General features: G+C 40.0%; 1 protein-coding gene across 2 annotated transcripts in view; it reads left to right on the top strand.

Moving 5' to 3' along the window:
- The window catches only part of PTPRB (protein tyrosine phosphatase receptor type B), a 115,818-nt gene that overhangs the window by 25,043 nt on the left and 63,320 nt on the right, over positions 1-27,455 (top strand). Inside the window, exons 1-7 of one of the 2 annotated variants that reach the window (XM_082636648.1) lie at positions 4,438-5,037; positions 5,460-5,733; positions 18,170-18,445; positions 19,574-19,831; positions 21,445-21,708; positions 22,434-22,703; positions 23,711-23,971. In XM_082636648.1, coding sequence (XP_082492774.1) covers positions 4,984-5,037; positions 5,460-5,733; positions 18,170-18,445; positions 19,574-19,831; positions 21,445-21,708; positions 22,434-22,703; positions 23,711-23,971 — 1,657 coding nt within the window. In that variant the 5' untranslated portion in view covers positions 4,438-4,983. Of the gene's footprint in view, positions 1-4,437; positions 5,038-5,459; positions 5,734-18,169; positions 18,446-19,573; positions 19,832-21,444; positions 21,709-22,433; positions 22,704-23,710; positions 23,972-27,455 lie in introns of those variants that run through there. The other variant, XM_082636647.1, reaches the window with a different exon arrangement.

Below are 27,455 nucleotides of genomic sequence, written 5' to 3'. Positions count from 1 at the left end.
TCCCACCTCTTTCTCTTCAGAATCAATCTTCTCTTCTTCCTTTCTTTTATTCCTTTGCTCCACCCCTCCCTCCCTTTCAAGGTGATATTTGAGGCATCTAGCAGGAACATATCTAGAAGGACTTGTTTACAGTGTTTATTCAAATAATAATATTTATTGAGCAGGTACAAAGATTCACTCATTCATTCATTCATTCATTCATCTACTCACTCAACAAATATTTGTTGAAACTCCACTATATGCCAAACTCTGTGCAAGAAGAGCAAGACAGACAAAGACTCTGCCCTAAAGTAATTCTCCACATGGCCAGGGAAGGCAGACAGTATACAAACATATAAATAATTGGATTATTACCAAGTGTCATTAATGTTCAGAATTAAATAAATGGGTTGCTGAGATGAAAATTGATAACAGCACACTTTTCCCCTGTGAGGTCAGAAAGGGCCTGGCCCCATAGGGATGTGTTTAAGCTGAGACCTAAAGATTGGGAGAAAGACAGCTAAGCAGACCTCCTGGGCAGGAGTGGTCCAAGAAAAGGAAATGGCAGGCGCAAAGGCCCTAGGGCAGGAAAAAGTCAGCTTCTTGGGGGTGTCTCCAAAACCTAAACCAGGGCCTGGCACACGGTAGGTGCTCAGTCAATATATGCTGAATGAATGAGTAAATGAACTATTAGACCCAGGCCACTGGAGCCTAGGAGGCAAGCAGGAGAGAGGCATGGGGTAAGCAGAGGCCAGGTCATGAAAGGCCTTTTAGGTCATGAGTGAGGATTTTGAATTAACCAATCAACTTTACCAATCCACTCTCGCTTCATCCCCCAACCTTCTCTGCACCCAGCTCAAACCCTGATGTAAAGTAACAATTCTCAAAGTGTGACCCTGGGACCCTGGATGATCCACTGTATCATTCAACATGTATGTTCATGACATGATAAGAGCCATGCTTTTATCCATGAAATCATAATTAATGAATATATAAATTAGAACAATTATTCATTAATTGTTATGACTATTTGTTTAAAAGGCAGCTGTTTAACCAACGGTTTAACATTAGGCACTCATGTCTAACCGAAAGCAGTCCCACCCTTCCCCTGCAGTCTGAGAAAGGTTTCCTAGTGGCAAAGAGAAGAGGTTGTCCCCTGAAAAGTTACAGAGAGGCTGATTCCAAATTCCTGGAATGCAGTAACTTCTAAAGCAAATGTAGTGTCATTACACAGGATAAATAGGTTCAAAGAAGTTGAGGAATTCCAAACAAAGATGAGAACAAAGAATAAAATGAATCATCTTATTTGTACTTTGTAGAGTAGTTTCAAATAAACTCCTCTAGGAAGAGATGTTATCTGGCAGCTTTTCCCAGTCTCTTACTGCCTTGAATCTATTACACATCTCTCTAATTTTTCATATTAATATAAGTGTTTTTAAAAGGTAAATCAGCTTTTAAAAGGTAATCAGTAAAAACCTGAGTTTAAACTTTCTCTCCTTGTTTCATAGTATGTTCATTCCTATAGGTTATTTAGGACCCACTAATTAATTGGGAGCTTTGCTGTGAGCCTTAAGATTCTCCAAAAAAAGAACCAGCAGTTATATACCTTTGGGAAAGAAATATCTCTGACTCCCAGTCCTTTCCTTCACAGATTGCTATAATTCTTCATATACATTGATATCAAAATAGATAAAAGGCACAAGACCCTAAATGTACATGTCTCTCTGATAGATCAAAAATTAAATAATTGTATTTGAAGAAATCGCTCCTTCTTTTTCTAATTCCTATTCCCAGGGTTATTTTTAGCAGGTCACTGTTAATAACAGAATTTGGAAGCATCTGAAGAGTGTTATGAGGATATTTTGTTATTGCCTTATTTGATTAGTACTCTTCACTTTTTTTTTTTTTTTTTTTTTTTTGCGGTACGCGGGCCTCTCACTGTTGTGGCCTCTCCCGTTGCGGAGCACAGGCTCTGGACGCGCAGGCTCAGCGGCCATGGCTCACGGGCCCAGCCACTCTGCGGCATGTGGGATCTTCCCGGACCGGGGCACGAATCCGTGTCCCCTGCATCGGCAGGCGGACTCTCAACCACTGCGCCACCAGGGAAGCCCAGTCCTCTTCACATTTTGCCTTTTTGTTGCAGTTGCCTCTACTATAAGGCAGTATACTGCATTATAGTCAGACAATGTATTGGATATCAAATACTATTTTAAAATTAACTGTTAAGGTATAATAGGTTGGTAACATGTAATTAAAAAATATGTGAGAAACCTTGGAGAACTTGAAAAAGACAGGATTTATCGAAGATTTCTGCAAAGGACAGAGGTATTTAGTGAATTTGAGAGGGAATGTTTCAATTCTGAGGGGCAATCTATGAGAAAAATGTAAAAACCTCTTTGGTTTTTTGACAAAGAGAAGGATGGGCAGCAGAAGTTAGGTAAGTGGGACCTATGTGATGGATGAATTTGAAAGAGAGCAAACTGAGTGATTTGGATGCAACCTATCACTAGGCAAACTGACACTTGGACAGCACATTAAAGTTTGCAAAGGTGCTTTAACGTATGTGATCTTATTCTTCATAATAGCTCTGGGTAGTATTTAGAGTAGATATTATTCCAGTTTTACAGACGAGGAAATCACATTGTCTTCTGAACATAGCCAGGAAAGAAAACGGTAATGTTAAAAAGGAATAAAGCTTAAAAAGACCCCTGTAAAGGCTGAAGGCAGCCTGTAGGGTTGCAGTCTCTAACGGGGAGAGAAGAGGAGTATCTCTGATGATGCCGAAAGGAATGCCAGGCTGAGAAAAGTCATTGAACTTGGGGGCAAAATACAGAGGGCAAAAGTTCTCTAGTAAGACAAGTGACCTGGGCAGAGAAATAAGAAAGATTCCATTTTCCCAGAAATACACACGTGTTTTAGGTTTGACCTTCTTTGAGTGTCTGGTAACTTGAAAAAGAAATTTGAGATCTCTAGTCTGGCTGCAGATTAAAAGCCCATAGAATCTTCGAAGGAGTAGAAACTTCATCTTTTCATTAAAAAAATTTTTTTTAAATACAAGTTTTCTAAAAGAATTGCAGGGCTTCCCTGGTGGCGCAGTGGTTGTGAGTCCGCCTGCCGATGCAGGGGACATAGGTTCGCGCCCCGGTCCGGGAAGATCCCACATGCTGCGGAGCGGCTGGGCCCGTGAGCCATGGCCGCTGAGGCTGTGCATCCGGAGCCTGTGCTCTGCAACGGGAGAGGCCACAACAATGAGAGGCCACCGTACCGCAAAAAAAAAAAAAAAAAAAAAAAAGAATTGCAATAATTTTCACTTTTTCATTTTTTTCTGCTTTTCCTCCAAGTAGGTACCTTTGATATAGCAATCAATAATATAGCTTTATGTATAATCTATTTGAAAAAGAAAAGAATATGCCATCCTTCCCATTAATGTAGCTCAAGTATTTTGTTTTGAAAAATCTCCTCTCTTCCGGCAGTTGTCAGGGATGGCACCCAAAGAAAAGCAGTCAAACGTTATTAAGGTTGTCGCAATGTTTTCCTACTATCACCTATGACTAATTAAACATTTTTGCTCTTCGGTTATCAGGAACTCTTTTAAAATCCATTTTCAGATACGTGATCACTCAGGTACTGAGGCAGTTGCTAAAAGTTAGCATAAAGTTAGTGCTAAAAACTAAATGAATTTCACTTTCTTGTAATATGTGGGAAGCTGAGCCATCAAGCGTATTTTCCACAAACGAGAGTTCGTATTGCTTTCTTATATTGCTTGGACAATTATGGATGAAATGACTTTAACTACTGGATGGTCAGTGATGAAACTGCTTTGCTTGTGTGCTGGACGATTGGTGGTGATTATACTTGTTCTTGGTTAGCACCATGTGCACAAGATTTAGGGAGGGCACAGGCCTCTACACAAGAGAACGGGGAAAGTGAATGGCAGGAAAAAATGAAGGTCAAGTTGACAATGGACACCATCCTTTCGGGGTCTTTTTCTCTTGATGGTGTCAGGGGGATACGCGTTGGGACGAATGAATGCTTTGAGGTGAGAAGGGCAAAAGCACTCTAATAAAAGACTTCAGGAAAGAGTGAGGTGACCTAGGGAAATCTGCTGTGGTCAAGTTTAATCCTGGGAAAAGAGGCCCTGGAGAAAGCAGATGAGGAAGATAGGAAGGGGCTTCCCTCGCGTCGCAGTGGTTGAGAGTCGGCCTGCCGATGTAGGGGACACGGGTTCGTGCCCTGATCCGGGAAGATCCCACATGCCGCGGAGCGGCTGGGCCCGTGAGCCATGGCCGATGAGCCTGCGCGACCGGAGCCTGTGCTCCGCAACGGGAGAGGCCACAACAGTGAGAGGCCCGCATACCGCAAAAAAAAAAAAAAAAAAGATAGGAAGGAAGATAGGAGCGGCAGACGCAGGGTGTGGAGGGAGGGAGGGAGGGAGATGCGGTGCGGAGATGGAAAGTGAGAGCGCGCAAGTCTTATTGCTGCTGAGACGGTGGTGTTGAGGACCACGGACTGGGAAAAAGTGAAAGTCGGGCGGGGAGGCGGAGAAGGAGGCAGAGCTCCGCAGACCCGGCCGGGACCCCTGGAGGGAAAGGCGGGGGGCATCTTGGCCCGCCTCGGGCCCCCTTGGCAGCCTCAGGCGTTGGCTCCTCGGGACTCCCTCCCTCGTCGGCGCATTGTTCCTTTGCCGGGAGACGAGGAAATTGCCTTTTGATTGCGGAAGTCCGCGGCCGGGGCTCGGGGCGAGGCAGCGCGGGTCAGAATGGCAGCGTGGGAAGGGCGGCGCGCTGCCGGCCCCCGCCGCCTCTCGCGTCCGCAGCCGGCCCGGGGCGGCAGCAGCATCAGCGGCGGCGGCGGCGGCCCCCGCGCGAGGTCAGCCCGGAGGCCAGCGCTCTGCGCCCGCGGGGCGCGCTGAGCGCGCGCAACAAGTGGTCCCCGCTCCGCCGGCCGTCGGGGCCGCCCCGCGTCCCAGCCCAGCGGTCGAGTCAGGGGGAACCGCTGAGCGCCATGCGGAGCCATGGAGCCGGGCTGGCCCTGTGGACCGCGCTGAGCCTGCTGCAGGTGAGGGGCCCGAGAAAAGGTCCCCGCGGGCGGACGCGGCCCTCCCCGCCGAGGACAAAATGCCCACTCCGCTCTCTGGTCTGCTGGGTTGTGTTTTGGAGAGGGAGGTGGCAGAATTTCTTCCTCTCTCTGGGGAAGAATGAGCCATCCTCTTCTGAGCCCCCAGCCAGACTGACAACTCGTGCCACTGTCAAAGGCAACAAGCCACCTTCTCTTTCCAGCTGCTCCGGAGAAAAAGCAGCTAGGGAGAAGGTGGCCACCCCCCTGGGCTAAGAGCCTCTTCTCTGGCTGGGGGGCGAAAGGATGGATGGGCTCAGGCTGGGGGCCAGGGGTGAGTGGAGCAGCTTGGGCAGCTTGCTATGGACTCGTCCCTGGGCTGGTCTAGACAGCGGGCTTCAGCTGTTGTTCTGGTTCCTTTGCAGACTGGACTGGGGGAGCCAGTGAGATGCAACTTCACCCTGACGGAGTCCAGGGTCTCCAGCCGGTCCGTGTCTCTCCAGTGGAGAACTTTGGCGTCACCCTGTAACTTTAGCCTCATCTGCAGCAGTGACACGTCGAGGGTCGCGTGCTGCCACCCAGTGCGGATAGACAACACCACCTATGGATGTAACCCCAAGGATTTACAAGCGGGAACCATCTATAATTTCAGTATTATGTCTCTGGATGGAGAAGAGAAAACTGTGGTCTTGCAAACAGGTAAAAAGTGACAGGTGCGGTTGGACGGCCAGGCCACTTCCGGCTGAGCCCTGCCTTTTCAAGCTGATGTTTCACTTGAGTTCCAGGCATACAAAATAATAATAATAATAAAGGTAAAAACACCTGTGAAGATAACTATTGACAAAGATTTCTAGTCTCCTCAGATCTGGCCAGAAGCAGCTTGGTTGACTTTCAGAGACTTCCTTAGAGCTGAAAACAGCGGACTAGCCACTTAAACGGGGAGAGCAGCAAAGAGAAACTGTGGGCTGTGGAGGGAATTTGTTAAAGTGATGTGGTTTGAGCTTCCATTGCATTAAATTGTCAAGCCCTGGAATAATTTTAAGTAAATGTTTTTAGAATAAATAATGGAAGTGCAATGATTAGGGATATGACTTTCCTCAACTTAGTTTTATTTTTGGAACCAGGACATAAAATCATCAGGAATAGAGTCACTCTTAGGGGGAAATTAGAAAAGTCCCTTGAGATGAGGGTATGAAAATTATTTTTTATCACTTGTGTAACTAAAACCACGCCAATATCACAGATCATCCTTTGGTTACTCTGCACCTTAAGTCAATCATTTTCTGTTCACTTTTGATAAACCCTTCCATGCATATGTGGTAAGAGTTTGTCTTTCCTGCCTCAGTTTTCTTATCTGTAAAATGAGAGTGTTAGACTTGGTCATTCAGGTCCAGGTTGCAGCCAATTGCCTACTTAGGTAGGGGCTGCGATGCATGTTACCTCTTTAATCCCCAGAGCCACCTTCAGATGTGCTTGGAATTCTCTAATGACTTCGACGTTTTATGACTTCATTAGTCTTCCTTTTAATGTTAACTTTATTTGTTGCAATAGAGAAGCCTTACTTTCATGGAGAAAGTCAAATTTAACTGAAAAATTCCAGAAGTTAAATTTAGAAATGTGTCGTCCTCGCTATTCTTTCACATTCAACCTGAACAAAGATCACTTCTTTAGCTATAGTTCTTTGAAGAGGTGAGAGAACAGTCCGTTATCAGGGCAGTTACAGTAAGGTCAGGAAATGTGACTAGGTCCTGGTAATAAGTCAATGGATTGTTCTCTTACTAATTAAGAATGCCCAATTACATCACTTGACTTACTTCAGAGGAAAGTTAGATAATTTCTGAGATTTGCAGGAACTTGAATTGAAAAGAGACACCACTTGTTAAGAATGTGGTTGTGTTTTTACAGGGAATCAAAGAGAGACCGAAATCAACCACATAATTAGAACATTTTTCAGGAGCTTAAGTGGCTGAGTTTTTAGTTATAAAGTTCTTGGTTTCTTAATATATGAAGATGTGAACACTCAGATTGCTAATTCTGTGAAATTTATGACGTAGAACTTCCAGATGTGTTCTTTACATTTGATAAGGTATCTGTATTGAATGGGGCGGAATGATGTTTAAACACAGGTGAGCCATCAGAAGATTATGGGAGAAGAGATGAAGACATTAAGCCAGAATATACTGATTTAACCCAGAGGTTTTACTTTTTTTGGAAAAAACATTGATGAAAAAGGACTCACTGTGGGTGTTACTAGTTAGAATATGTTTTGAGTTTAATTATGCATGTAGGTGTTTCAAGTCCAGAGACATTTGTGAAATGTAAGAAATGTTTGCATTTTATTGACTATGTTTAATTAAAAAAAGACTTAGTCAGCATACCCAATTTTTAGTGTTCAGTGTCTTATCATTTTTCTTAAGGAGTTACTTTTTACAGTACCACAAATATACTTTTCACCACAAAATTTGTGAGCTCCATGCCAAATGTGAAGAATGAAATTTGACCAAAAGTGATGTTTGTATAATAATAATTTTTTCATACTTATTTGTGTGATGGTATACCCCTACTTGGGTTTCTCTATATTTTTAAAATAATTTTATTTAAATAAACTTTTTAAGTTAAGATTTTTTTTAATGTTTCAGGGAGAATATTTTTATTTATTTATTTTTATTTATTTTTTGTCAGCTTTTTTTTTCTGCTTTCTATATTTTAAGGAAATGTGTGTTTTCTTTTAAGTTAAGAGAAAGTACTAGTATTCCTCTATATTAACTGCTAAGCTACAAAGATGAGTGTCACAAATCATATTTTACTGTTATTAAAGCAGGATCAACTAGTAGCATAATATTAAGTCTGAGATATAACTTCAAACAAAAAAAGTCATTCAAATATGTTGTGCTTTTCTTATTCCATTATGCCTATCTTACCAGTACAGAGTAAAATAGAGTGAGAGCAAGGCATGATTTGGCTGGAGGTACAAGGGTTGCTTAGATTATCTCTGTAATCATTCTGTATCATTCCAAGTGTGATTTGTCTGGTTGTTTTTCCTGGTAAATTATCTAAAATAACATAATGTAGACATGACCTTAAAGATCAAAAATTTCAACTAGGGCTTCCCTGGTGGCGCAGTGGTTGAGAGTCCGCCTGCCGATGCAGGGGACAAGGGTTCGTGCCCCAGTCCGGGAAGATCCCACATGCCCCGGAGCGGCTGGGCCCGTGAGCCATGGCCGCTGAGCCTGCGCGTCTGGAGCCTGTGCTCCGCAATGGGAGAGGCCACGACAGTGAGAGGCCCGCGTATAGCAAAAAAAAAAAAAAAAAAAAATTTCAGTTCAGCAAACATTTATCAAGCATGGATACTGCTGCAGGGAGTTACACCAGGCAGTGATTGATGAGCTTATAAAGATGACAAAAAAAGCATGGTCTCTGCCCTTGTAGTCTTGTACAGAGGTGAAAGAAGGTCAGGATGAAAGTGGTGACAGAGCTTTACCGCTTCTTTCTTGGGTGAAGACCTTGCGCTGCCTCTCTCAGGTGTGTTTGGTCATAAATGGTCAATGCAACAACTGTAATAAATTGAAAGCCAAATTATTTAGTTGTGAATTCATCAGAAATAGATTATGAAGGTAACAGATATTGAAGAACTCAACACTTTTGTTAACACTGTGCCCTCAGAATCTAGAGCAGAGGCTGCAAAGTGGCCCCTGGGGGTGTCTAGGTGTCTAAATAATAGACATGCTTTGTTTGGCTCACGTAATGTTTGTGAAAATTTCAGATTATTTCACCAGCATTGAGCAGAAAATTCACATAAATACCAGATGTATGGATTCTCTTAAAATACTGGAAGATCTGGCAAAACTCGGCCAGTCTGCCTAGAACTCTCTAGAGCTGAGTTGTGGTTTCTCTCTTTTCAGATACCAATTCACTGGAATCCCCCTGGACCACTTCAGTTATTTCCTTACCTGAATGTATCCTAAGGACATTTGAGTTTGTTTAAATGAAACTGTAGAGTTTTCATTTAGAACTTTGGGGGGATTTTTATCTTCCCACCAATAAGAAGTAGTTTTTCAGTACCTAAAATGGCATCTAACCCATGGTAGGTGTTCAATAAATATTAACTGGTTGGGTAGATGGATGGATGAATGGGGAGATGAATGGGTGGATCTATGGATGAATAGGTAGATGATAACAGACAAATATTAACAAATGAAATGACTATTTTAGTGGGAGAATGTACATAAAAATATGATCTATTCTCCTTGTGTTATGGGTAAGTTATGGAGCCCAGGGAAGGAGTCTAGTCGTAGAGAACTTTACCTACAGGAAGAATATCTTAGTGGCATATGACTTCTTGTTAGTCAGTTTCAGGTACTTATTAATCAGCCTAGAGCAAAAGGCAAAAAAAAATTTAGCTCTTTATACATGGCTCATTCCTCTGTCTTTAATTTTAAAAATTTTTAAGAGTTTTAATTACCAAATCACCATATCAGCTATTATTTCCACCTCAAAATGTTGCTTCTTGTATTAGTTTACCAGGGCTTCTGTAACAGAACACCACAAATAGGGTGGCTTAAACAGCAAATTTATTTTCTCACAATTCTGGAGGCTAGAAGTCCCAGATCAAGTTATCAGCAGGTTTCTTCTGAGGCTTCTCTGATTGGCTTGCAGATGCCTACTTCACTATGTCCTCACATGGTCGTCCATCTGTGTTGTCTGTGTCTAATCTTAGGACACCAGTCATATTGGATTGGGGCCTACCCTAAAGATCCCATTTTAACTCAGTTACCTCTTTAGAGGTCTTATCTCCAAATACAGTCACAATTTGAAGTATTGGTGGTTAAGCCTTCAACATATGAATTTTAGAGGGATGCAGTTCAGTCCATAACACTTACATGGCTTTAAACACAGGCCATTATTTCTCAATAATGTCTGTTAAGCTACTGGCATTAAACTCTCTTGCAGAGTTTGTTATAAAAGCATGTTCTTGGCTTCTACCTCATATATAATGAATTTAGAAAGAGTGGAGCCTAGGGTATCTGATTTTAAACAAATATCAAAGTGAATCAATGCACACTGAAGTTTAAGAGCTATTGACATAGTTTTTCTATTATTCATTGGCATTAAGATTTTGGTACCATTCCTTTTTATGCCTGGTTAAATCTGTAATGCCTAGGAATATTTGTTGTCTTTCCCAGGAAGAAAATAATACTCTAATATTTGTCTTGTGCTTTTATAGTATGTAAAATACTTTCACCTACCTTGTTTAGTAGGTAAGAGTATAAAATATATATTATACTGACCATATATTGTTTAATTATAGCCACATGGCAATCCTGTGGAGGGAGTATCACGAAGGCACAGGTGGTTAAGAGTTGAGTTCTGAAAGCAGCCGCCTCCATCACTTACTAACCAAGTTGCCTTGAATAAGTTACTCACCTCTTTTAATCTATAAAATAGGGACAATAATAAAGAGAATGCTCACTTCCTAGGGTCATTTTGAGGTTTTAATTGATTCATACATAAATTCTAGAACAGTTTTTGTCACATACTAAGTGTGTAGTAAGTTTCCTATTATTACTTTCAAATTGGAGATGAGATTGATATTCATAAGAATTAACTAATCACAAATCCATAGAGCTAATATATGGTAGACCTAGACCTTGAACCCAGATTTACTGGCCCCAACTCCAATTCTTTCCACTACTCTGTAGAATGGACATAGTTTTTAAGTTGGTTTTTGTTCTTTCAGATTACATATGATAGTTTGTTGCTACTTTTCAATTCAACTTTTTTTTTTTTTTTTTTGGCGGTACGTGGGCGTCTCACTGTTGTGGCCTCTCCCGTTGTGGAGCACAGGCTCCAGACGCGCAGGCTCAGCAGCCATGGCTCACGGGCCCAGCCGCTCTGCGGCATGTGGGATCTTCCCGGACCGGGACACGAACCCGTGTCCCCTGCATCGGCAAGCAGACTCTCAACCACTGCACCACCAGGGAAGCCCTCAATTCAACTTTTAAAGAGAAAAATATATATTATGAAATACTTTAAATCTATAGCTACTTAGCCTACACAAGGGTAAAATAATGTTTAAATGTGTGTTAGTGTGATGAAATAATATTGATTTTGATTGTGTTGAACTTCTGGTGATGGACTTCAGTATTTAGGAATCAGCCATTTGCAGTATAGTTATTTCAGGAATTCTAAGATCAAGCTGAGCTCTGTATTGGGAATCAACCAACCTAGTTCTCTGCACTTGACTTTTTGTGTGTTTGGAAGCTTCTTCCACTTGTCTGACTACTGGTAGGTGGGCCTGGCATTCTACAGATTAGCAAGAAATAAAATCTAATTTGTCCAGACAGAATGGAAGAAAATTTGTTTCACCTTCCATTCCCAGACACCAATTCCCTGGAATCCCCCTGGGGGATAAAGAATAATACTGACGACTTTCTGACCTTGTAGGAGAGGTCAAACCCATTCTAAATGTATGAATGTGTATAAACAGAGATGAATCTATGCAACTAAAATTAACATGGTAGGTATACATACAGATTTCCAGGGATTTGGGGTTTTGATTTTGTTTTTCTTCCTCTAGATGGAAAAGTTCAAATACATAAAAAGTAAACAGAATAGTATAAGGAATGAGCATGTACTCATCACCTACCTCCAACAGTTACCAACTGACAGACAATCATGTTTCATCTATATCCTCACTCACTCCCCCACCGCATATCATTTTGACACAGTCCAAGTCATCATTTAATTTCATTTATAAATATTTCAGTATGCATTTCTGAATGATAAGCATTATTTTTAACATAACGACAATATCAGTATCATACCTAATATTGACAGTAATTCCTTAGTATCTAGATGTCCAGGTTCGGCAGCACACATCAAGCGACAGCTCATGAATTTCTACGTGAGAGCAGCTTCTGGGCAACAGTCTGGAAGAGGAGGCCAAAGGATTTCCCTTTGTACTGCATTTATGTAGCATTTAAATAATATTGAGAAAACCTCAATTGGTTCTTGTTTGTTTGTTTGTTTGGCTGCGCTATGTGACTTGCAGGATCTTAGTTCCTGGACCAGGGATCGAACCTGGGGCCCCATAAGTGAGAACGTCAAGTCCTAACTACTGGACCACCAGGGAATTCCCAAGAAAACCTCTATTGTTAATATCAAAGAGAGGAGTAGGGCTGCTGAAAGATGACGGCATGAGGGTGTTAAAGTCTTTGTCAGCTGTCATTGTCCCCTCCATGCTGACATGGTTCTCTAATACTCGACAGAAGTGAGCTTTTCAGTGCTTTTGCTTAAACTGCTCTCTCATTCTGCAGTGGCCTCTCTTCTCTCTGATTTCTGCGTCCTACTTGACCTTCCAACTTGCTCAAGTTCATTTCAAGCCCACCTCTGAGACCTTCCCCTTGGATATCATTCCCCTTTTGCATATTCAGCATTGGTGCTGACCTGTGTTACCCTTAACAGCAAGAACAGCTGCAATACTCACACCAACTGCCATTTACTGAGGCCCCACCATGTGCCAGGGCTGCACTTAACACTTTGGCTCCATTACCTCTTAACACTTACAACTCTGTAAAGTAAGTATTGTTAGTCCCATTTTACAGATGAGGAAACTTAGCCTCGGGGAGGTTAAGCAATTTGCCTAAAGTCACTGTTTGAAGTGATAGTGTTGGGATTTGAACCAGGTTTAGTCTGGCGTCAAAGTCAGTCTCCCTGATAAGTTACCTTTGTGTTTACCTTTTTCACATATGTCTTAAATGCCCGAGTAAACTGTAGACTCTCAGAAGCCAAGTATGATGACCCGTAAAATAACACAGCATTCCTCACTCGTGTTAATCATGATGCAAATGATTGTCAAAGCTGCTTTAATTGCGATGCTGTTAAAACTTTGAAAGTTCCTCGCTACCTGAACTTTATATTTAGTGTATAAAGTTGATAAATGAAATGCATGTTAATCCGATATATTAGCATAATATAGTATATCATGTTTTAATAAGTCAGAAAGCTGACTATAGTCAAACAGCAGCAATTACAAAAGTAAAAGAAAATTACATCTCTATAAATCTATTTAATTAACTGCAGATTGTGGGCAATTGCTTTCTCATTTTCTCCTTCTGCCCATTTTTAAAAAGCTGCACCAAGGAATGGTTTGTGGCTTTTCCCCCACCCTTAACCTGGTTTCCATGAGAAAATTCGCAATTAGTTTATAGGAATAGTTGATGTTCACTCCATTTTATATAGAGTGCTACATAAATGCAGCTTCCAGTCTCCTAGCCACCCTGCTTTTAACTAGAATTGTATCCTAATTCCTGTAAAGGTACAGAAATTGAATCTGTAATCCATAAAAAACGGATCTCTTGTCCTGGAGTTAGTGCTGAAAGATAAGGTGTGTTTTGGAGAGGTGGGTGGAGGATAATATCCTGGTTGAGGAGACCTTGAGTTCCTATGGAGAAACTTAGACTTCATCTCATGAAAAGTTCTTGGTGCTCCCCAGGGGATGAGGATGGCAGATGGGAGAGATACACAAAGCGGTTATTTGGCAATAGTGGAAAAAAGACAGAAAATAAGGCAGACACCTAGAAAACTCAGAGTAATCCAGACACAAGGTGATGGAACACCAGGTTAAGGCCGTAAGATTAGGGGGAAAAAAGAAACGAAGAAGAAAAACATTATTTTTAAAAAATCAGTGGAACTTTCCTGGCGGCTGGATTAGATTTAGCTATTATTAGTGTTGTTATTCATTTATCTATGCTACACTCTCCAAACCATCAAATGAAAGTTCTGTAAATTTGTCTGTTATTTTTCATAGAGATCTGGTTTGATTTTTTTGTTGTTATACTGACTGTGCAACTCATGACATCATTTTCCACCCTGGGACAACTAAGGTGTGATAGAAAAGAACTCATGACTTGGAGTCAAGTGTTAGAAGCTCAGCTGAATTGCTTGTTACCTATGTGATGTAAATGAATCACTTAATGCCCCGACCCTCTATTACAACTAAGAAAGCACATTGTAAACGATCAGATCCTACACAGATATATTGTGTGCTATCATGACTTCAAAAAAAGCTTTTGGCACTAACTTATGGATTGCCTGCTCTCTTGTTAGAAGGCTAAATTAATTTATTTCCAAAATAAATACTATCATTTTGAATTCTAAACACTGCAAATTCCTATAGCAGTAGATAATAATGTTTTAATGACCATACAAAAGAATTTTTAAAGCAAATATCACTTCCATTTTATATATATGGGTGTCTCCCTCTTCTTAAGTCAGATTTTTTTAAAAGGGAAAAAAGGAAGAATCCATTTTGTTTCAGGAATTTAGCTAAACTTTATTAGAAAAAGTGGGTTGACAGCAAACCTACTTATGAAATTCTGGGGCTTCCTGATACTGGTAGATTCATTGAAATACAGCAGATGAATACTATAGAATTTTGCATTTGGCATTCAATATTCCAGATCCTTCTGGAAATAAATACAAAGATGTCTTAAATTGATGGCTAATGATAAATTTTGATATATTGATTGAGATTAAATTGTTGATTTATGGTTTTCAACAGTTCTCAAAGCTTATAATACTTCACTGGTTACTGTATGTATGAGAGCAGTGGGTGGAAAAACCAGAAAGGCTATAAATGCACACATGTGTGCATTGATATCTCCAGCCATCAGCATAAATTATGTAAGTCAAGTAGGGTTTTCCAGTTACATATGACCTGTCACATTATCAGAACAAGTAGGGTTTTCCAATTACATATGACCTGTCACATTATCAGAAGATTACAGACCTATAACTATATTTTCAAATAGCATTAAAACTCTCTCTTTCATATATCTATCTAGATATCTAGATAGGTAGATAGATAAATAGATAGATAGATAGATGCTAGATGAAAATAGCACCCTGATGGAAGTATCTAATTTGTTTCTAATAAAATATTGAAAACTTTTTTTTAATACAGCAGAGTTTTCCTTGGGCTTAGTTAGATTGAAACAAAGTCTGAAAACTACTGAACTCCTGCCGCATGCATAGCAATAGTGGACCACTGCCAGCAAAGGGCTTTATCACAGCATAAATGGGGTTTTAAGTGTTTGTTTCCAGTGCAGGTTCTTGCAGCCCAGGCACTTCCCAATCTCATTGTTCCTTTGTTCTAGCGGATGTACAAAGGATTGACTGTTTTGTTTTCTGGCTCAGAGAGATTAGATAAAGTCTGCATTTCTGAACTTCACCCTCTAGGCACGCAACCTTAAAATTCATTTTCTATAGCTCATATTTTGCAGATTATATATGTTTAGATTATACCGATCATAAGATCATTTTCTTTAACTTTTATCTGGCTGGGTTGGGCATGTAAGTGATAGTACTGATCCCTTTTGAACAATCACTGGAAAGCAGCTGTCCCTCTCATCCTTGTCCTTAAAATGCCTCTTCAGCAAAAATGTGTCACCTCAGTTGGCTATGACAAGGCTGCTCTTGAGTTTCTCTGGCTATTAGAATCGCATGGTAACAAGAAAACTTTCTGTGAGGGGAAATTATGTCCTTTCCTTTTCTGATGACGTCCTTAATTATAGAGTGTTATGTAGGATAGAAAATTTAAATAATATTGCCACACATACACACACACACAAAACCCATACTGTTTTTCCTCAAGAACCCATAAATGAAAATCATCTTGGGAATTTTTTTTAATTTTATCTTAAGGGTTAGAATGTTAGTTCATGGGAATAAACTGATAAGATTTTTCCAAGTGTTTTTTTTTTTTTTGAAGAAGGCAGTTAAAGCTATTATCAGTTTAGTTTCCAAAAAAATCGTATTCCACTTTTGCCTCCATTTGGTCAGTGATTCAGAGGAAGTTTCTTTTTATGATCATGTAGACAGAATAAGTTTATATTATCGGTGCCCACTGTGTACCATGTAAAGTCTCTTCTATATCTTGTTACTCCTCCAACCATCCAAGAATATAAGTACTATTATTATACTCCCCAGACAGAGGGGGAAATGGAGGCTTAGAAGGTTAAGTAACTTCCCCAAGTTGCTGATACATGAAGGAGCTGCGATTTGAATTGAGTTCTGACTCCAAAGCCCATGCTCTCTGCCACTTCACCTCCCTGCATCTATGACAAGATCATCCCAATTATAGGAGGAATACTAATACTAATACTAATAATAGCTAACATTGAACACTCACTATGTGCCAGATGCTGTTCTGAGTGCTCTCGATAAAATACTCAACTTAATCTTCATAACAATTCTACTGAAAATATAGCCTTGTTATCAGCATTGCATAGAGGAGACCACTGAGGCACGAGGAGGTTAAGGAATTGCTACCCAGCTACAAAGTGGGAGACCCGGATTCAAGCCCAGGCCGCCAGTCTCGAGAGCCTACACTCTTCAGGTGAACCTGTGCTGCTAGGATATAAACCACACAACCTTATCTTCTAATCTCACCTGTGCTTTGAGCTCTCAAAGTTTCTGTCTTGGCTTGGCCTTGTTTAGCCTATGTATGGAGTCTATAGGTGACCCGTAGTCTACTGAGCTGTCTGGCTATAAATGCCTTCTGAATATAGAATAAGATTACCTTGTTCCTATTTGTATTAATGTTAGTCACAAGAGACTTTCTTAAAACATATACTGTTCTAAGTAGATGCTAGAATTCCTCAATTTCTTTCATGAGTAAGATATAATTTACCAGGAGGTAAAGAACTGAGATCTCTATAGCCATGTCACTAAAACATCTAACCTGACTCTTGAAATTTTGTCTCCAGTATCTTGATCTCACTTTCTAGACCAAGAACCACATAGGATTTCTGAAAATTACCTATATGTAAATGTCAACGTTTCTACTCCCAACATTCAGGGTAGAGAGAGCCTTATTTCTCGGATGGTCCCACTGCATCATCTGCTCACTAAATGTTATTGATTTAGTTCCTAACCTGGAGACGTGCTATTCATCCTATTTCAAGCTCTACAGTGAAGATTCAATACATGGGAAACAGGACTCCTCAAATTAACCCATGGCTTTGAGAATTGAAACTAAGTAAACAGCCAGGGACAGGACTAACCCACCTGCTCTGGGAGCTCTGGCAGCTCCAAACTGTCCCAGAACTCAAGTTTAGAAAATCTGGAGACATAGGGAATCCCAGTTGTTGGGAGAATTCATTTTGGTGAGCACACCTAGCCTAGGCTCATAATCAGGTCTGTATCTTTCATGGTTTTCCAATATCTAAAAACAGCCCAAAGTTTTGTATACATAACCCCCCCAAACCCCACAACCTAAAAAGGGGAAAGTTTAGTACAAATACAAATTTTAGGGCTTCCCTGGTGGCGCAGTGGTTGAGAGTCCGCCTGCCGATGCAGGGGACACGGGTTCGTGCCCCGGTCCGGGAAGATCCCACATGCCACGGAGCGGCTGGGCCCGTGAGCCATGGCCGCTGAGCCTGCGCATCCGGAGCACAACGGGAGAGGCCGCAACAGAGAGGCCCGCATACAGCAAAAAAAAAAAAAAAAAAATACAAATTTTAAAATTATTTCTTAATATCTGTATTTTCTGTTGAGATTTTCAGTATTTATCCAGGCAGAGCCTGGATGTTTGTCAACGTTTGAAAAGTGCAAAACTTGAAAGCCAAAGAAGATATAACCTTGCTTGGATTTCCAAGCTCAGAGCTGTCATAACAAAAAAAAGTTTTATTAGAAAAAAAAGAGCTTATATGACTAGTAGCCAAGGTGGATTTCTTTTTTAAGTAAAATAGTAAGTTTAGGAGTGTCATAAAATGCCCATTTGTATCATGAGCTGCAGATTCTTTTTTTTTTTTTTTTTTTTTTTATTGCGGTACGCGGGCCTCTCACTGTTGTGGCCTCTCCCGTTGCGGAGCACAGGCTCCGGACGCGCAGGCTCAGCGGCCATGGCTCACGGGCCCAGCCGCTCCGCGGCATGTAGGATCCTCCCGGATCGGGGCACGAACCCGTGTCCCTTGCATTGGCAGGCGGACTCTCAACCACTGCGCCACCAGGGAAGCCCTGAGCTGCATATTTTTAAAGTTTTGAAGGAAAATGCATCTGGATTACAGCAAGGTAAGCATGTATCTGCAAAATTCTTCAAGCCACCTTCTCTTTTTTGTTTTTTGATCTGCAGATCCTTTACCTCCTGCTAGGTTTGAAGTCAATAAGGAGAAAAGTACTTCCACAAGTTTGCATGTCTGGTGGACTCCTTCTTCCGGGAAAGTCACCTGGTATGAGGTGCAGTTACTTGATGATAACCAAAAGACACAGGGGGCCCAAATTCAAGAAAGAACTTCACAGAATGAATATATATTTTTTAACCTCACTGCTGGTAGTAAATACAAAATTGCCATCACAGCTGTTTCTGGGGATAAACGTTCCTCTACAATTTATGCCAATGGATCAACAGGTAAGACCTGTTTATGGATAGTTGCATATTTAATAGTCAATGATTCTTTTGAAATTATATTACATTCAAGAAATGGGAGTAAGAATGCCCCAAGATCAACAATAAATAGATAGGTGGATAGATAGGTAGGTAGGTAGATAGATAGATAGATAGACAGAGAGACAAATAAATACTGTTTGATACAGAGGAAAGACTGGACTGGAAACAAGGAGGTGGGGTTGTGCTGTTAGCTTGCTGGGTGATTTTGAACAAGTCATGGAACTTCTCTGGGACTGGAATTTTCTCCAAAATGAGGAAGATGTTTCCTAATGGCCCTTCTAACTCAAATGTTAGGCAACAGGATTTTCTGCCTCATTTTCTGAGTTTGTGCAATGAAAATTATTTTTTAAATGTTTTCCCTCCCCTGTATATTCTTCTCTTAACATCAAGTCATGGTGTTTCCTGAATATTCCTATGTTTGGAACAAGTCTTTTCTTGCACCCATGCATCCCGATATCAATGACACATTACCATTTCCTTCCATAACTTACTTTCTTATCATTCACTCTCCCCTCATTTTCTCTCCTGCTCTGTTGCTCTCTTTCCATTTTTCAACTTCTACAGTTCTTTCCTTTCTCTTTTCCCTTTACTGCTATGCCACATCATAATTCATTGACAAAATCTACCTTGATGGGCTTCCCTGGTGGCGCAGTGGTTGGGAGTCCGCCTGCCGATGCAGGGGACATGGGTTCGTGCCCTGGTCTGGGAAGATCCCACATGCTGCGGAGCGGCTGGGCCCGTGAGCCATGGCTTCTGAGCTTGCGCGTCCGGAGCCTGTGCTCCGCAGCGGGAGAGGCCACAACAGTGAGAGGCCCGCGTACCGCAAGAAGGAAAAAAAAAAAAAATCTACCTTGATACCTGTTAAATGGGGGAGACAGATAAACTATGATGTAGCTTTAGGCTGTGGACTTTGAAAAGAGCATTAATCCAGGTTCCAATAAAATTTCAAGAGTGCTCTTTTCATTAGCTATTACACAAGTTAGATGTACAGAGAAGCATAAATGGATGTGTGGTTTCAAATGAAATGTGTCTATACCTTCTATAAGGAAATTATGAATGACACTTGGGAAATGCATTGTATCCCACTAGTGCCATCGCCAGTGGAAGATATTGGTATTTCAGCGAAAACGAATTCTCTCCTGATTTCCTGGTCCCATGGCTCTGGGAACGTGGAAAGATACCAGCTGATACTAATGGATAAAGGAATTCTAGTTCATAGTTATGCTGTGGACAAATCTACTACTTCCTATGCTTTTCATGGACTGATACCTGGTCACCTCTATAATGTCACCATTGTTACCGAGGCTGCAGGGCTGCAAAACTACAGATGGAAACCAGCCAGGACAAGTAAGTTTCCCTAGCTGTTCTGAACAAGAATAAAACCCAAATCAAGGAAATGTTTAATAAACAAGGTTTATTAAATTAGTTGGATAATGGTAGTATAGGACAAATTGAAATGCATATGTTGTAGAAGACCTTAATATGTATCCGCTTTTCTACTGAGAGAAAAAGGGATTCCCTTTCGTTCTAAAGTTTAGGCTCGTCCTTGACAACCTTGTGAAATAGCAGAGTTAATCACTGATATAGTCTTAACTTCTCTTTTTAGTTAAGGATTCCTACTTCCTTCTCTTAAACAGGCATCATCCCCTGCCTTTGTGACATCACTCACAATGAACCAGGATTACTCTTCTCAGTGCTATACAAAGACCTACTCTTAGGTCTTTGTATGAAGAAACAGCCATTGCCCAAACCCACTATCCAACAAAACATCTCCTGAGACCCAATTCTATAGAACCTGTTCTCATAGCCTAACATAGCCAGGAAACTAATTTGTGCTAAGTTTTAATGAATCATTTATATACATACTTATTCATTCATTAGTTCATTAAATCAATATTTATTAGGTGTAAACTATATACCAGACATTGTGGATATAACAATGTCCAAGAGAGACAAAGTCTTTCCCCTCATGGAGCTTATATTCAAGTGGATTCTAATGCTTCTGGTGGGTCTAATGTGTTAATAAATCCCCTCCTTTGGGAAGCTATGTAACTTTAAGAGAAACTCTAAAATATGTAGTGCCTTAGACATTACTCTAGCGAGGAGAGTTCCTGAAATAATAGGAGGTTGGTGGGAAAGATATTTGGGGACACCTATATATTTATATACCTTTCGTATCACACCTCAAATATATATATATGTATATTCCCAACAAAAATGTACCATATATTTTAAGAATTATTTATGTATATCAAGAGCAAATTGCACTTCTAACTGGCATATGCAAAAGCAATGTGCCACACCCATTATTTTAATGAGACATTGTGAATTTATATTATGCCATTAGTGTGGCCCAAAATTATAGCATAGGCAAAAGGTAGAAAATATATTCACCAAAGTGTCTCTCCTTTGTAATCATTTTCCTCTGATGAAATAATGACACAACTCCTAAGCTTTAACTTTATCATGATTCAATATGAAAAAGAAACTATTTTTAGCACAAAAAATTTTATGATGGCCAGTCAACCAGTCTATTTATTATGTAATTTCTATTATTAAATACATAAAGACAGGAAGAAATTAGGCAGATGACATTCTTTGAGGATTCCACTTAAAGATTTTCAGAACTGGAAAAGACCATTTTAAGTTTTGTTTGATCAAGCCATCATTAGGCAATAAGGACCCCTAGGCTTAGTAAGATAGACAGAGCTGCCCAGGGTTGCCCAGCCAACCAATGGCCAAGTTTGAGGCAGAATCTAGACTCCTGACTGCCATGTTTGTCCTCTCTCCACTAGCCATACAACCTTTCTTTGGTTTTGCAGTATTATTTTTACCTTGTGAAGTTGTTTTCTTCAGAGCAGGGAGTGTGGCTTGTAGAGATTAAGACACAGGTCAAAATTTGGCCATAAGAGTGGTATGATATCCTGAGTTAAAATCTCTTTCCCTTTCTTCCTAATTAGCCCCCATGGAAGTCTCAAATCTGAAGGTGACAAATGATGGCACTTTGACCTCTTTAAAAGTCAAGTGGCAAAGACCTTCTGGAGATGTGGATTTCTACAACATTACACTGTCTCACCAAGGAACCATCAAAGAATCCAGAATATTAGCACCCCAGATTACTGAAACTCAATTTAAAGACTTAGCCCCTGGACGACTTTATCAAGTCACCATCAGCTGTGTCTCTGGTGAATTGTCTGCTCATAAGATGGCAGTGGGCAGAACAGGTGAGTCTAAGGCTCCAGAAATTCTTTAGTTGCTCAAATCACTCTCTGATCCACATTAGAACAGGATAAGTTAGAAGGAAAATCCCTTTCCCAAACTGGGAAGTATGGTCTACATGACTCAGGGTGTCTATGGGCCAGGCTCCGCTATACAGAGTCAAGCCGAGGGTTAATTGCATTCATCTGATTATTTAAGCAAATGTATTTGGATTGATTCCTGAATGATCTGTGTTTCTGTCTCTGCCCTGTGCTATTTCATTAAGTCACACCACTTAAGTAGCATAAATGAATTAGCATTGATACTAATGAATAAAACATTTCTGATCAACTCTTATAATGAAGGCCAGTTAGCACTTACCCATGTTTCCCATAAATTATTTTATTTATGTCACCAAACATTTATCCAGTGCCTTCTTCCTGTAAATTACCATATTATGAGCTTTGAGAGTTATTAAGACGGTCACAGAGCACCGAGCTGATCTCCCTGTGCCATGTGGCTGCTTCCCCCTAGCTATCTATTTTACATTTGGTAGTGTATATATGTCCATGCCACTCTCTCACTTCGTCCCAGCTTACCCTTCCCCCTTCCCGCATCCTCAAGCCCATTCGATAGAAATGTTTTGAATTGCAGCTATTAGGTCTCTTATCTACTGTTGCCCATGAAAAGTGAATGAGCATCCTTACTTTTGGATTTTAGTATCTCCTTTTGACATCATTTCACTGTTTAGTTCCAGAGAATGTTGGGGACCTGGAGGCAAACAGCAATGGTTCTACAAGGTCCCTGGTGGTGAGCTGGTCGCCCCCTGCTGGAGACTGGGAGCAGTACCGTATCCTGCTCTTGAATGATTCTTTGGTGCTGCTCAACACCACCGTGGGAAAGGAGGAAACACACTACGTCATACGTGATGTGGGGCTCATACCGGGAAGACAGTATGAGGTCGAAGTCACTGTTGAGAGCGGAAATCTGAAGAATTCTAAGCGTTGCCATGGCAGGACAGGTAAGCGAATATCAAGATGTTAATGACTGATGGAACCTTAATTTGATCCTTCTTCCAAGTAACCCAGGTAACCGTCAATGTCATACCCCAGGGTTCCCTGTATTTGAGACATTATAGACTGACAAACTGAAATAGGTTGGTAATGTTTAATTTTGTCAAATTAGAGTATTAGAAATCACTTCCACTTGTAGGTTCATTGTTTTTTAAAAGAAAGACCTTTCTAACCAAAAGAACAGGAAGGAAACAATCTGAGAGAATCCTCCCCACAAAGTAGACAGTTGATAACCTTTTGCTGGTGATCACTGTTAGAGAACCACTGCCTTGACCCACTGTTGACTAATGGGGGATTTTCAGGTACCAAGGAAGAGTTGTTAAAGTGGAGAGGGATATATTCAGATTTTAGGGCAGAGGAGAGTGAGGCTACTGAGACATGGGTTTTCGTATTCTTGCTGTCACCATTATACTGTAATTCCTTGGGCAAGTCACAACCTCTCTGAGTCCATTTCCTCAACTTTCAAATAAGAGAGTTGACCTGCTAAACTCAACATGTCTATGAAAATCCCTGTGACGTGGAATGCTCCATACTTGGAGTGAAATTCAAATATGTTCTCTTTTAGTCTTGCCTGATAATAAGGAAATAACTACACTGACGCAATGTTCTTAGAAGAACGTCAAAGAAATGGACCAAGAAACGTCTTTAGCTTGCCCTCTGTGTCTTCCCGTTATCTCTTCATTTTCCAAATATTAATATCTGCTGGATGATGATCAAACATAAATGACCCAGTAAAGTATTTTCCAAGAGTATTCTTTTGAGTCCTTATTTCTGGTTATTTTACATGAACAAAGTTTTTTTGTGATTAGCATTTTTTTTCTAAATGCTCATAAGCATTCAGAAAAGAAATGCTCAACTAGAACACTCCTGTGGATGGAAGAGAACAGATCTCTAAAGAATACTGGAGTGTATCCAAGTTAATCAATGACCTGAATGTCCATTGCTTTTTCCCCAGTCCCCCTGGCTGTCCTTCAGCTTCGTGTCAAACACGCCAATGAAACCTCACTGGGTGTCATGTGGCAGACCCCTGCAGCAGAATGGGAGAAATACATCGTTTCACTAATCGACAGAGACCTCTTACTCATCCACAAGTTGCTCCCCAAAGATGCCAAAGAATTCACTTTTACTGACCTGGTGCCTGGACGAAAATACATAGCTACAGTCAGCAGTATTAGTGGAGACCTAAAAAATTCATCTTCAATCAAAGGAAGAACAGGTAACATTTTTTATAAATTTTAGGCTTTAAAAGTGTCCTGTCTGCTGAATTGTCTAACATTCAACTTATAAATGTTCATTAAAACCTGTTCTGTACTGGGCATTGTATACTTTTTTTTTTTTTCATGTTTTCCATGTATTTGCTCTCTGGGCTATAGTCTGGATAATTTCCTCAGCTCTTAGTTTTATTTCATTAGTTCTATCTAATCTATCTTTCTTTAGTTCTATCTAATCTATTTTAAAATCCACCCACTGAGTTTTAAAATTTAATTGTTATATTCTTCACTGTTAAACATGTTCTTTGGTTCTCTTCCAAATATGTTTAGTATTCTGTTGCTCTTTCCATTCTCCTCCTTTATTGCTATAAGCAAATTAATGATTTTTATTTTCATTCTATGTCTGATCAGTATAATATCTGAAATATTCAGGAGTTCAGTGCTGTTGTTTACTGAGTTTTCTGCCTTTTGCTCATGGTGCTTACTTCCTTAAATGTTTGTGATGTTTTATTCTAAACTCATATACCTTGGGATTTTATTCTGTGGGAATTCTTTGCGGCCTTTTTTGAAGGTGGGTTTCAGAAAGAATTTTCTTTTCACTTGGTTCTTTCAGGTGCACAGGATTTCTATCAACCCAGACCTATTTTAATCTAAATTGTCAACTTGAGGTTTTTTGATCACCCAGGGTTTTATGAATTTGGGTTGCAAACTCACTGAAGCTGTCTTGACATTATGAATTCTCAGTGGAAATTTTTTCTTCTCCACCTAGTATTAAGGAGGCTGCAGTATATGGGGAATAGAGAGTAAATATGTATTTCACTTACGCTTAGAATATAAAGTTTCAGGATCCAATATTATGCAGAGTCACCTATGAGGTTCCTCACCCTGGGAAAGTCCTATTCATAGCTCTTGCAAAGCTATAAAATCAAAGCTTAAATTTATGTTTGAAAGATGCCCTCATGGTGACAGTCTGCTTCAGTGATCCAGTTACCTCTCTGTCACTTTCTTATAGGTCTCTGAGAATTCCTTACATTCTTGACAACTCATTCATGCATTTACATTTTTATGTTTTATCCAACGTGCAGTTGCGTGTATTGGGGGGATTTTCATGGTTTGTGCCAGCAATGAAAGTCCAAGGCATTGTTTTAGACTTAAGATCATTTTCATTATTCCCACCACTCATATTGCTGTGTCATATGGTAAGTGAACGTTTAACTTTGCAAGAAACTACCAAGCTGTTTTCCAAAGTGGTTGTAAGATTTTACATTCCCACCAGCAATGTATGATATTTCCAGTTCCTCCGTATTCTCAGCAACACTTGGTATTTTCAGTTTGTTTGGTTTTTTAAATTTTAGCCATTCTAATAAATGTGTAGAGGTAACTCATGTGATTTTAATTTGCCTTTTCTTAATAACTAATGGTTTCAAGCATTTTTTTCATATGCTTATTTACCATCCACTTATCTTTTTGTGGAAGAAGATATTTTCAAATGTTTTGCCCATTTTTTAATAGGGTTCTTTGTTTCTTATCATTGAGTTTTGAGAATTCTTTATTCCAGAATAAGTTCTTTGTCAAAATGTGTGTTGAAATGTTTTCTCTCAGTCTATGACTTGTCTTTTTATTTTATTGAAGTATAGTTGATTTACAATATTATATTAGTTTCAGGTGTACAGCATTGTGATTCAGCACTGCTATGGAATATACTCCATTAAAAGTTATTATTAAAAGTTATAATAATATAATGGCTATAACTCCATTAAAAGTTAGTATAAGATAATGACTATAATTCCCTGTGCTATACAATATATCCTTGTTGCTTACCTATTTTATACGTAGTAGTTTGTATCTCTTAATCCCATACCCCTAATTTGCCCCTCCCCCCTTTCCTCAACCCTTTGGTAACCACTAGTTTGTGCTCTATATCTGTGAGTCTCTTTCTGTTTTGCACACACACTCATTTGTATTATTTTTTAGATTCCACATATAACTGATATCATACAGTATTTGTCTTTCTCTGTCTGACTTATTTCACTAAGCATAATATTCTCTAGGTACATCCACATTGCTGCAAATGGCAGAGTTTCATTCTTTTACATGGCTGAGTAATATTCCATTGTGTATATATACCACATTTTCTTTTTTTGTTGTTGTTTTTTTAACAATGGCATGGGCTTGGACTGCATTCATTATCAGTATTTTCAAAGGTAAATTGTCTTTTATTTTTTAAATAAATTTATTTATTTTACTTATTTATTTTTGGCTGCTTTGGGCCTCGATTGCTGCACTTGGGCTTTCTCTAGTTGCGGCAAGTGGGGGCTACTCTTCGTTGCACTGCATGTGCTTCTCATTGTGGTGGATCCTCTTGTTGCAGAGCACGGCTCTATGCGTGCGGGCTTCAGTAGTTGTGGCACACGGGTTCAGTAGTTGTGGCTCGTGGGCTCTAGAGTGCAGGCTCAGTAGTTGTGGTGCACAGGCTTAGTTGCTCTGTGGCATACGGGATCTTCCCTGACCAGGGAGCGAACCTGTGTCCCCTGCACTGGCAGGTGGATTCTTAACCACTGCGCCACCAGGGAAGTCCTTATACCACATTTTCTTTATCCATTCGTCTGTTGATGGGCACTTGGGTTGCTTCCATATCTTGGCTATTGTAAATAGTGCTGCTATGAATATTGGGGTGCATGTATCTTTTCAAATTAGTGTTTTCATTTTTTCCAGATATATACCCAGGAGTGGAATTACTGGATCATATAGGAGTTCTATTTTTAGTTTTTTGAGGAACCTCCATACTGTTTTCCATAGTGGCTGCACCAATTCACATTCCCACCAAAAGTGCATGAGGGTTCCCTTTTCTTCCCATCCTCCCAATATTTGTTATCTGTAGACTTTTTGATGATAGCCATTCTGACAGCTGTGAGGTGATAGTTCATTGTGGTTTTGATTTGCATTTCTCTAATAACTAACAATGTTGAGAATCTTTTCATGTGCCTGTTAGCCCCCTGTATGTCTTCTTTGGAAAAAATTCAGGTATTCTGCCCATTTTTTAATTGGGTTGTTTGTTTTTTTATACTGAGTTATACGAGCTGTTTATATATTTTGGATATTAACCCCTTGTCAGTCATATCGTTTGCAAATATCTTTTCCCATTCTATAGGTTTGTCTTTTTGTCAATTATTTCCCTAGCTGTGCAAAAGCTTTTAAGTTTAATTAGGTCTCATTTGTTTATTTTTGCTTTTATTTCTTTTGCATTAGGAGACAAATCCAAAAACAATATTGCTACGATTTATGCCAAAGAGTGTTCTGCCTATGTTCTCTTCTAGGAGCTTTATGATTTCCACTCTTACATTTGGGTCTTTAATCAATTTTGAGTTCATTTTTGTATATGGTGTGAGGAAATGTTCTAATCTCATTGTTGTACATGTAGCTGTCCAGTTTTCCCAGCACCACTTGCTGAAAAGACTGTCTTTTCTGCAATGTGTATTCTTGCCTCCT

The sequence above is a fragment of the Mesoplodon mirus genome (assembly GCF_964341445.2).
Source record: "Mesoplodon mirus genome assembly, chromosome: 11".
NCBI classification, from domain to species: Eukaryota; Metazoa; Chordata; class Mammalia; order Artiodactyla; family Ziphiidae; genus Mesoplodon; species Mesoplodon mirus.
The sequence above is the reverse complement of the archived record's forward strand: the minus strand, read 5'-3'. Positions and strand labels throughout refer to the sequence as shown.